Source organism: Biomphalaria glabrata, chromosome 1 (genome assembly GCF_947242115.1).
Source record: "Biomphalaria glabrata chromosome 1, xgBioGlab47.1, whole genome shotgun sequence".
NCBI classification, from domain to species: domain Eukaryota; kingdom Metazoa; phylum Mollusca; class Gastropoda; family Planorbidae; genus Biomphalaria; species Biomphalaria glabrata.
Window position 1 is genome coordinate 53,556,892 of NC_074711.1, and position 12,121 is coordinate 53,569,012.

General features: G+C 37.8%; 1 protein-coding gene across 1 annotated transcript; it reads left to right on the plus strand.

Moving 5' to 3' along the window:
- The first annotated feature begins 9,596 nt into the window (after positions 1 to 9,596).
- On the plus strand, positions 9,597 to 11,104 carry LOC129925139 (uncharacterized). Its single transcript, XM_056023657.1, has 2 exons — positions 9,597 to 9,605; positions 9,794 to 11,104. The coding sequence occupies exons 1-2, from the start codon at positions 9,597 to 9,599 to the stop codon at positions 11,102 to 11,104; spliced, it is 1,320 nt and encodes a 439-aa protein (XP_055879632.1).
- Positions 11,105 to 12,121: the final 1,017 nt, after the last annotated feature.

Sequence of the window (12,121 nt, forward strand, 5' to 3'; positions counted from 1 at the left end):
TGTATAACGGTATGTATAACTTATATGTATTCTGGTATGTATAACTTATATGTATACCGGTATGTATAACTTATATGTATTCTGGTATGTATAACTTATATGTATACCAGTATGTATAAATTTTATGTATACCGATATGTATAACTCATATGTATATCATGGCAAGTGTAAGTTCTCAGTAAAAACAATGCAAAATGTAGAGAGAGATGCACCCATTCTAATGGGCCTTAAGGGCTAATTATTTCATATCAAGGTTAAGAATCATGAGCTTCCTAGTGTAACAATGGGTAACCTTCACCTACATAGCATAGATAATCTAATCTACTTATACTGATTGTTGCTTACCTATATCTTGGCTTTGTTCAAGTGGTGTCTTCATTCATCATTAAAAAAAACAATATCGACTATCTGGGTTCTTTCCTTTTGCCCAAGAAATAATGTGTAGGCCTGTTCCAAAATAAGCTTTGAGTTTGGAAATTTAGTTCTAGTTCATCTTTAAAAGAAGAGATGCAGATCATTTTAGCTGCCCCTGAAAGGGGAATAAATGCTATTAGTTTTATGTGGTCAGTCTGTCCGTGACCTCCTCGAAGTTGCCGGTCTGTCCCATTTAGATCTCGTAAACAAGATATGATATTTAAAATCCGACATCATATTTTAGACCATTCAAAGTTCTGATGCAACGGCTACTTTATTTCTTTCTGAAAAGCAAAAAAAATTAATTTTTGAAATCAACTATGCAAGCAGCTTTTTCATAAAAAGCCACCATTTTTACAATTATTCACTATTAATAGTAACAAATATAGGAGGCTCTTTAGTGAGGGCTTTGACGATTTACCATATCTGTAACACATTTATGCTAACGGCTTTAGATTTTTTGTCAAAAATTTTTTTTCTATTATTTTGCTAAGTTTTGTCATACTAACTACTACATATAAAAAAAAAAAAGTATACTTTTATTTTTAAAGAGAAAAAATCTATTTGTAATTTGATATGCATATAAGTGAAAAATAATTTAAAACAACAATTAATAAGTAGTTTTTCATATTATCGCGTGAACTGCAGCTACGTACCATAGGGATAAAACACTTAACTAAAGGTAGATTTTCTTTTTTAAGGAAATGTTTTTTTTTTTTGTTTTTTTTTCTTGAAGCTTTGAATAAGAGATTGACCCTTTACAAAACAATTAGATAATCATTATAAGACATCAGTTAGACCAGGTTCACATCGACCATTTCCTTCACTTTCATCTATCCCTTGGTCTGCTGGAACTTTGGGGCACCACACAAGATCTGTCCAACCTTCTTTCTCCATTCTTCTCTGTCATTTGCCTTTGATAAAATTTCATTCTGATATTCTTTCTGAAAATATTGAAACCAGTCTTTTGACCTGCCTGGTTTCCACACAAACTGTCTTTGTAAACTTCTTGTTGTTTTTTTTTATCAGATTTGAGATATTGTTTATTTACTTCAAGTTACTTATCTATCAAATAAATTACAGATATACAGTCATATCTGATCATTAAAGACTTATACACTACTAAGTCATTGGTTTTTCTAACTGATTCAGACAACCAGTTCAATGCTCCCAGGGAAGAAAGACCACTCCTATGTGCTGGCATATAAAATATGTGTTGTTATCTTTGTGTCTTTCTGAATATTTATAAGGTTGTGTTTTGCCTTTTTGTAAATTGTTTCAGTGTTTGATCTATTATTGCTACTTCACTTTTTAGTCTTCTGTCTCGTGTGTTTTAAATTTTACTGATTTGACTAAGAGTGTTAAACAAAACAAATGTGAATTAGTTATAAATATAACATTTCAATTTTTCTCATGAAATACTTAAAAGAACATACACCCAACTCTAGTATCATTTCATCCCTTAAAACTATGTAACATAGAGTGTGGTAATTTTCCTTCACAACAGATACAATTGTGTAGTTTCAATTTCAAAGTTATTTTTATTAGTATTAGTATTAGTAATGAAAAGGTAGAGGTAGTGACAGGGGCGTAACTAGGGATTTGGGGGCCCGGGGGGATTGACCTCTTTTGGGGCCCCTTGCATTTTGACATAAGACATGAGATAATGTACGCAAAAATATATAAGCCCCAAATCAAATTGGTTCAGTATATCAGTAAACTTAACAAAAAGTAATCATCAAGACTCTTTTAATGAATAATACCGTTGTTTATTAGTTAAATAATGCACAAGTGACAAATCTCAATTGATATCGCTTCACGTCGTGCATTATATGCAGCAAGGACATCTATAACATCAACTACATCGATACTTTGAGCACACGTAATTCCCATATGAAGCCTGTTTCCTCAATATGTCTATTGTCGATTGTATTACTGGTTTGTTGATGAAAAGTGCTCGTGCATCAATTACATCATTGAAAAAGCGATTTTCCATTTATTTCATCATACAAACAGGAAAAATAGCACAGTTTGTCATAAGCGTGTCTTCATCTAACAGGTGTCTTGGTTCAAGAAGAAACCCAAAGGTATCCATTTTCTTTCCAGCCTATGGAATCTGCCCTTCATCTCCATATGAAATCTGTCCAGCATCAGCACGTTTGAATGGCAGTTTTATTGACAGTCCTACATTAGAACTCAACTTCCCACCAAGTCTTTTCTTTCTTCTGATTGTTTTGATTACAGGGAATCCATAGCATTCACTACCTTCTTTTGCTTTTTCGATTGATTGGGTTTTTGTCGGTTTCTCAGCATTTTGAAGAAAGCATGAAAGGGTACTAATTTCTTTAGCAGCTTCCCGTATATGCAGTCCAGACTTTTGTAGTTTTCTTCTGAACTTTATTAATTGGGCGCAGGAGCTTTGACCAGAATTCCAGATAGGCAAAACATTCTTAATTTTCCAATGCATGAAGAAGATTCTGTGCTAATATTATAATGGTATTACGTCATTGTTGGTTGTTTATGTTTTGTGCGAAAGCAAAAGGATTCAGAGCATACAAAAGTGGGAAAGATCCATATCTCGCTATGCTCGAGTATAGAAATACTCCGATAAGCGGACTGCCGTATTCACCATCACAACTGCTGATGAATAGAAGACTCAGGGAATCATTCCAACTGATCCCAAACTATTGAAACCATCGGTAGCTGAAAATGCAGAGTCATTACTCAACGAACGACAGATGAAAAGCAAAGTGAAATACGATGCAAAAGCAATACTACCTAAAGATTATTCTGTCGGAGAGTTCGTCTAGGTCAAACATGGCAGAAAGCAGTTGTCATAAAAAAAAAATATTCAGCACCCAGATCTTACATCATAAAGACAAACGATTGAAAAACATACAGAAGAAATCAACGCTTTTTACATAAGAGTTTCGATAAAGACATCTCTGGGTACTATGATACCGATGAAGACAATGAACTGCAAACTGTTGGATCAAACGAAACAGACAGTTATAGACCAACGTCTAGAGAACTTGTGCCAGTCAAGACAACCAGAAGTGGACGAATAGTTAAAGTTCCTAGTAGACAGGGCCGGCCTTAGCCTATGCGGTCGCAGTGGGTCCCGAGCTTTCGTAGGCCCCGTGCTAATTCTAAGTGTACATTATTAAATTATAACGTATATAAAATAACAGGGTTTTCGCGACCTCCTGATTTTCCAGGGCCTCCGGGAAATCTCATGAAAAGGCAAAATATACGATAAATTCCTGAACTTTTTTTGAATTATTCAAATCTCCTAAAGAATAGACGAAATTGACATTTTGGGGTGCCAATAAATAAAAAGTGGCATTGCGCGCTTTCATTTGATAAAAATTTATTGCAAAGACGAAAGTAGGCCTATTTTCTAATTCAAAAAAATAATAATTTTGACATTATGCTTTTACCTACCCAGACTAGGCCCCGCGCGATCCGTTTCGCATAGGGCCCCGCAAATGCTAGGGCCGGCCCTGCTAGTAGATATCACTTTTAAGAACTTTAAAAGGAAGGGTGTGATAATAACTTCAAAAGGAAGGATGTGCTAATATTATATGATATTACGTCATTGTTTGTTGTTTATGTTTTGTGCGAAAGCAAAAGGATTAGATTGAAATAAAAAGAGAGTTTCCATTGGATTGAGGAAAGATGAATAGAGGGGTAATAACTCGAGTGTGAAGTTTAATTCTGAAATTATAGACGCCACACCCGAATAATGGACTATTCTAGCAATATTAAGAATACCTTTTAGATCTGTTATACTAGATTCTGTAAATTTTGCTTCAATGTTAATTAGTGTAGCCATAAAATACTCGCCATTTAGATCTATTATTAGTAAATGTAACAAGATACCTGGAATTCGCTGCATATCATGCAGTTTTATTCGTGGCAACAAAGTTGCAAATGTAAGATATGCTGTAAAAAAATTTTTGATCTCTGTGGGAAAAAATATTTTTAAAATGTTAACAAAGTCAACGTACTGATAGACCTAGATCTAGGTTTAGTCTTTGTGATAAATTTAATCCATAGGCTAAATGTTGGAAAAAAAAAGACACCCGTTGACACTATTTGTCAATCAAATATATTAATTTATGTATTTAAAAATAAATTTCGGACACCCATTTGGGCCCCCCCCCAGGTGAGGGCCCGGGGGGATTTTAAAATTCTCCCCCCCCCCATCCCCCCCCCTTAGTTACGCCACTGGGTAGTGAACAGATTGTGGATAAATAAAATTATTTTGGTTGAACTGTTTGTGGTAGTGAAAAGATTTAGGTGGTAAACAAGATTATTGGCCTACTAATGAAAGAAGCGGTCACAAGTATCAGTGTCTCTAAGACATTGTGATGACGCTTGTGGGATGAGTTACGTCTAACAATTCTGGTTCAAACTTGTTTGATGACAACTTCCAAGAATCGAACTAAGCAGTCTTGTACGCTACATGTGGAAATCTTCAACCGTGTATTTGTAGATTAGTCTTTGTGTCGGACTCAAAACTTCTCTAGAAATTGTACAGGCTATGACTGCACAATAAGACCAGAGCTGCACAGGCCAAGACGGTCCAAGACTTTACAAATATTCCAAGATTTTACAGACAGTCCAAGACAGAGACATTACAGACAGTCCAAGATATTACTGACAGACCAGACCAACACCTCAATAAGAAAACAAAACGTATATTTTCCCTACTGGCGACTAATTTATTTTTTTTTTTTTTGTTAGTTTTCCACGTCTAATTAGCATCTATTTTGCATTTATAAATTACATATGACTTGAAAACTTTCTTAGAACTTTCCGAATGGAAATTTAGTTCAAATTGAATATCTTAATGTTTTCGCACTACCCTATATATTCATATATCACCCGAAATTCTTTTTTTTTTTTTTTTTAAATTCGAACTTAGTCTTCTTTCTTTTTTTAAAAGTAATTTCAACCCGAACTTGAGGAACTATGTCTTAAGCTCGGGGCGATATTTAAAAACTAAATATTTCAAAAAGTTGTCTTTTTAATAACTCAATAAATTCGTTCAACCTGACGCCAAGGGCAAAGAACTCTTACTGAAAGTTAACTTATTGACTAGAGAGTTTCACACACTTTCGCTTGATTTGATTTGATAACGTCATTGATTCATCTCATTATATCTGTCTCACGGTCTAATTAACGGAATAATTTGTAGCTTGGGTGAAATACATTTTGTTTTAGATCAAAAGGTTTTTACTAGTATTACGGCTTTTAAATCTATTTAGTTTAATAGTCAGGCTTTTTTTTCTTCTTTCAGAGTGAAGCTTTTTTTTTTTCCTTTCTAGGCTAGGGTAGGAGACTTGCCAATCTATTTCAATAAATAGTAGGCCAAGGGGCGTAGCTAGGAATTTTCCATCGTTTTGGGGCCCAGGAGGCTTGACCTCTTTGGGGGCGCCTGCATTTTGCGTAATATTTAATGTTAAAAACATTCATTTGGGCCCCCCCCCAAGTGTGGGCCCGGGGTATTTTCAAATTCTTCCCCACCCTAGCTACGGCCACTGAGTAGGCCTAAGACTTTTTTTTTAGTATTGTTATTAGTTTAGTGTCGTCCTTCAATCTGTCACCTTAATTATCTCAATAACTTAAAAAGCTCTCGAATATTTGATTTCACTTTATTTTTTAGCATGATAAAAAAAGTGTGCAATGGATTCTTTTGGTTGTGAAAGCGAACTCATTTGCTTGTAAAATTAAATATGTTAACAGCCTTACTACTCAGAAGTGTACATCATTTCTATGTAAGTTCTAGCTCTTCAAGGAGGGATGGGCGAGGTAAGGCTACTGTTGAATAAGTACGCTACTGAAGTTAAGTCAATTACATTGGGTTGAACACTTGAACTGATTAACTGAATACCGCTTTAAGATTTGATGTTTCGAAATGACAGCTACTCATAATCATATTAAAATCTAACATTGTAAATATGATTTGAAAATATAAAAAGTAGAAACGCTCGTCCTAGAGAGAAAAAAAATATGTTGTAAACTTAGGTAATTATTTGTATAGTAAGTTTGCTGTTTGAAGTGTACACATAGGTTAGGTAGATTTGATTCATGGCCAATAAGACTTGTGAGATGAATACTAAACTCTAAACAGAGTTAATTAGAATAGGTCTTAACATCGAGAGTTTCGTTGACGCTAACACATTTTAGCTGAGGCAAGGATTCGAGGCCCAAATTCTGTTATAGTCTAGTTTTTAGGGCTAGCTACGCACCATCATCGTAACAATTATTTAAAAAAAAAATAATCACCATGTTTAGAAAAAATTCACAATATAAAATAACACCAAGATGAACTTAGGAACTAGGAGAGCTGCCTGGTCGTGTGGTATGTACTGCAGTTTGTCGTCAAGATGGTACCAGGTTGTAAATACCCCACCAACTGTCATTCTTTAGCAGTTTGGGATAGGACTTAATAATCTCCATTTAAGAAGTAAACGTCTGAAAACTTTCTTACTAAACCATAGCCCTAGCATAGGGCTTACAAGTCAAAAATATTATTTTTTCGATATCATCCAATCGGGAAACGGATGTGGAGTAGTATCCTACGGAGGAATTCTAATTAGCAAGAATGACTAGATTTATATAGGTCAGTGTCTATAATTAGAGTAGTATTGAATTAATATATTTCTGTCAACACCGGATATCATGATGATGTTATGTTGTTGGCACAAGGAGCAACTATTCTCTTCTGGCACTTATATAAGCTGCGTGGTCCAGGACCACCAGAACACGATAGCACTGCGTGGTCCAGGACCACCATAACACGATAGCACTGCCTGATACAAGACCACCAGAACACGATAGCACTGCGTGGTCCAAGACCACCAGAACACGATAGCACTGCCTGATACAAGACCCCAGAACACGATAGCACTGCGTGGTCCAAGACCACCAGAACACGATAGCACTGCGTGGTCCAAGACCTCCAGAACACGATAGCACTGCGTGGTCCAGGACCACCAGAACACGATAGCACTGCGTGGTCCAAGACCACCAGAACATGATAGCACTGCGTGAACACGTGCACGTTGTAAGTTCCCAGTTTACATTGAGATTTGAACTCCAGACACATTGTTCAGCAGACAAATACTATACCACTTGGCCATCTTTTCATTATGTGCTTGAAAAGCGTCACTACGTCCGTTATCTGAGAATGTAGAAAACAAAAAAAAGAAAAACCTAAACAATCTTGCAACATGCATTCAATGTCTCTATTACAAGCTGTACATAACTACGGAATGGCAATATGACAAACACCTCTGCATGTGGTCTGCAATAGTATCATCTTTTTCACAGACGGCAAGGGAAACAATCTATTTTTCATCAGCTCTGCCACCCAGATTTCTTGCCCATGAAGATGGTAAACAATGAGCATGTATTCAATTTCCAGCCTCGCAGAGTCACGGAAAAACAGTTCGGAATAGGTGCTTTAAAACTCATTAGAACTCACAGCGTCTCTTCAAACATAAGGTAGACAAGCACCCCACAAATACGTGAAGACCTGCTCAGTTTTTAGACTTTGTTTCATCTGTTAGTTTTGTTGTTGTTGTTGTCATTCTACATAAGCATGGAAAACACAACATTTGTTTTCTCCAAAAACAAAACTTACTTATTATATGTTGTATAGAGAACGAGAGACAAATAATGTAACAGATGAAATTTTAATCCATGCAGTATTAAGCTCCAACTTTAACAAATTCATAATACAAATCAAGCGTGTTAGATGACAGAGAATATAATGAATCTACCTTATTTAATATAAGAACTAATCAGGTCTACCAGTACCAATATATATATATATATATATATATATATATATATATATATATATATATATATATATATATATATATATATATATATAGATAGATAGATAGATAGATAGATAGATAGATAGATAGATAGATATAAATATATATATATATATATATATATAGATAGATAGATAGATAGATAGATAGATAGATAGATAGATAGATAGATAGATAGATAGATAGGTAGGTAGGTAGATAGATAGATAGATAGATAGATAGATAGATATAGATGCGGATGTATGCAAACGCGAAATAAAGCTCTTCAAAATCGCAAAATCTATACTAGTAGCTTGGAGAAGGTGGCACTGGGTAGACCAACATGGAGTGAGAGCATAAAGGAAGGGTCCCGGATTGCAGATTACAGATGCCACACACAACAGGAAGGAAGGTTGAAAATACAACGGCGCCTGGTGATTACATATGCCCGAAATGTGACCGCGGCTGTTCGGTATATCAAAGATTGGCCTCTTTAGTCACACAAGAAGTTGCCAAGAGAAAAGATCGTCTCTCGAGGCGTTAAATGCCACAGATATGTATATTCATGATAACCAGTATTAGATTGGTTATTATTTCTTGTAAAGATACTTTATTATCGCGTAGGCTGCTAATTTACAATAGCATAGGCCTAGCTGCTAAGTTATAAGTATCATAGGCTAGGTGACGCTAGACTGTCTCGATATAGGCCTAATTATCATATGCTAGGCCGCAAAATTTCACTGAACATTGACCTGCAACATCTCAACCTGTGGGCAACGGAGACCAATGGCTTGTTGTCATGTCACAGGTCTGTACGACGTGGCAGTCTTCACTACTCACAGGCTGCGACGTTGCACATCAGTGTTCAGGCCTTCTATATCTCAGACACATACTAAACAACTGTAGGACCGTACTAATTAGTTATAGTAATTATAATAGGGTTAGGGTTAGGGTTAAAGCTAACTACGAAATTAATCTTTTCCTACACACACAAAAATCACAGTTACTAACATTTCTTCATATCTAAGGGGCAAAACCCTATAAAAGCCCATCATCCGCGTAAACCGTACATATATATATATATATCTATAGTTAAAGTGATTAAATTTTTTTTTTAAATCTCACCTGAAGTCTCTAATAACGTAACGTGTATGGTAGACTAAAACCATAGCACCTGCCACACAGAATAATCTTCAGTTAATGGCAGCGAGTTATCACGACATGTTTGTGTACTAAGCCACAAGAACCTCGAGTCTACGTGTTCAAGGAAAACGGATCTGGTTAAAGGCTTTGAAAGGAGGGGAGATAATGGGGTGATAACAGAAGTGGCAAACGTAACACATGTACATGGCGCTTGTTTTTTTGGGGGGATGATGGGGGTGGGGTGGATGAGCTGGATCTGGGAGCGGTGTAACGTAGGTGTGGCCTATCCTGACCCAAGGTGATGAACAGTGGAAAATAGATTCTCAAATACAAAGATGGCAGGTCCAAGTACCATCCAAGGATAGAATCTTCTTGACAATCGTCATTCATATACATGGTAGACTAAAAGCGAAGAGGTGAAGCCGAGCGAGGGCATCCATGCCTACCCAAGATTCATCAAGAAGCCGAGCGAGGGCATCCATGCCTACCCAAGATTCATCAAGAAGCCGAGCGAGGGCATCCATGCCTACCCAAGATTCATCAAGAAGCTGAGCGAGGGCATCCATGCCTACCCAAGATTCATCAAGAAGCCGAGCGAGGGCATCCATGCCTACCCAAGATTCATCAAGAAGCTGAGCGAGGGCATCCATGCCTACCCAAGATTCATCAAGAAGCCGAGCGAGGGCATCCATGCCTACCCAAGATTCATCAAGAAGCTGAGCGAGGGCATCCATGCCTACCCAAGATTCATCAAGAAGCTGAGCGAGGGCATCCATGCCTACCCAAGATTCATCAAGAAGCTGAGCGAGGGCATCCATGCCTACCCAAGATTCATCAAGAAGCCGAACGAGGGCATCCATGCATACCCAAGATTCATCAAGAAGCCGAGCGAGGGCATCCATGCCTACCCAAGATTCATCAAGAATCCGAGCGAGGGCACCCATGCCTACCCAAGATTCATCAAGAAGCCGAGCGAGGGCATCCATGCCTACCCAAGATTCATCAAGAAGCCGAGCGAGGGCATCCATGCCTACCCAAGATTCATCAAGAATCCGAGCGAGGGCACCCATGCCTACACAAGATTCACCAAGAAGCCGAGCGAGGGCATCCATGCCTACACAAGATTCACCAAGAATCCGAGCGAGGGCACCCATGCCTACACAAGATTCACCAAGAATCCGAGCGAGGGCACCCATGCCTACACAAGATTCACCAAGAATCCGAGCGAGGGCACCCATGCCTACACAAGATTCACCAAGAAGCCGAGCGAGGGTATTCATGCATACACAAGATTCATCAAGAAGCCGAGCGAAGGCATCCATGCCTACACAAGATTCACCAAGAATCCGAGCGAGGGCACCCATGCCTACACAAGATTCACCAAGAAGCCGAGCGAGGGTATTCATGCATACACAAGATTCATCAAGAATCCGAGCGAAGGTATCCATGCCTACCCAAGATTCATCAAGAAGCCGAGCGAGGGTATTCATGCATACACAAGATTCATCAAGAAGCCGAGCGAGGGTATTCATGCATACACAAGATTCATCAAGAAGCCGAGCGAGGGTATTCATGCATACACAAGATTCATCAAGAAGCCGAGCGAGGGTATTCATGCCTACCCAAGATTCATCAAGAAGCCGAGCGAGGGTATTCATGCCTACCCAAGATTCATCAAGAAGCCGAACAGAACCAGAGGACCTGAGGTGTAGTATAACGTATACGGAAAACATTCGTGGACAACAGCGCGGGACTTTTGAAGTCTGGCAAATGGCCTATAAATAAATGTATTGGGTAACCACAGATCTTAGAAAATGAACATCTCAATTAGAGAAACTTTGTTCTATAGAACACTAAAATTGAAATGACAAGAAACTATAAGTGGCTAAATAGTGTCCCCTCTTGTTAAAACTTCTTTCGGGTAGAGGCTAAGCTTTTAGCACCTGGTGTTGAACTTTGGATTCTTGGCCTTGTTGTAACAATCACAAAGAGGGGTGGCTCAATCAATGGGCATCAGGAAACACTGGCAGAGCCATTTACAAAAAAATGACCATGCCTAACAAGCTGGACAGTATTAACTTCCTCCCCCGCAACGAGCAATCAACAATCTTCCAACTAAGAAAAGGACACACGCCTCTTTTAAATTGCCATCTCAACAAAATACATTCCGCACATCTCCCATTTTGAACACACTGTGCCCACCCTTATGAAACTGTAAACCATATCCTCTTTGAATGCCCCTTCCTAATCCACCTTAGGCAGACCCTACTACCACTACACCCCAACATAACCAACATCCTGTACGGCAGTGCAGAACAACTGCACTACTTTTCTTTAGCACAGTCTGCAAAAGAGCTATAGCTCAGCAGCAAAAAGCTGATTAGAAGAAGAAGTAACAACAAACTCTCGTCTATATCTCACTCAGCAGCCATTTTCTTCTCTGTACAATTGATGGACAACTTCACAATTGACATTGTATGTAACATTTCAACAGCGTGTCTATTTTTACATGAGTTCAACTTGGTGTTTCTACAAAACTGATTTAAGACAAAAATCTATAAGTTAATTTAACGACGCAATTTTACGAAACAATTCAATTATTATATTTTATTAAAAAAATAAAAGAAGACATACTGAAGTAGTGGCACGCTTTTAGATTTGAAACATGCCAACAGAGTTGAAAGTGAAACGCACTAGCTCAAATAGCTGTTGCCACATTCATCATATAA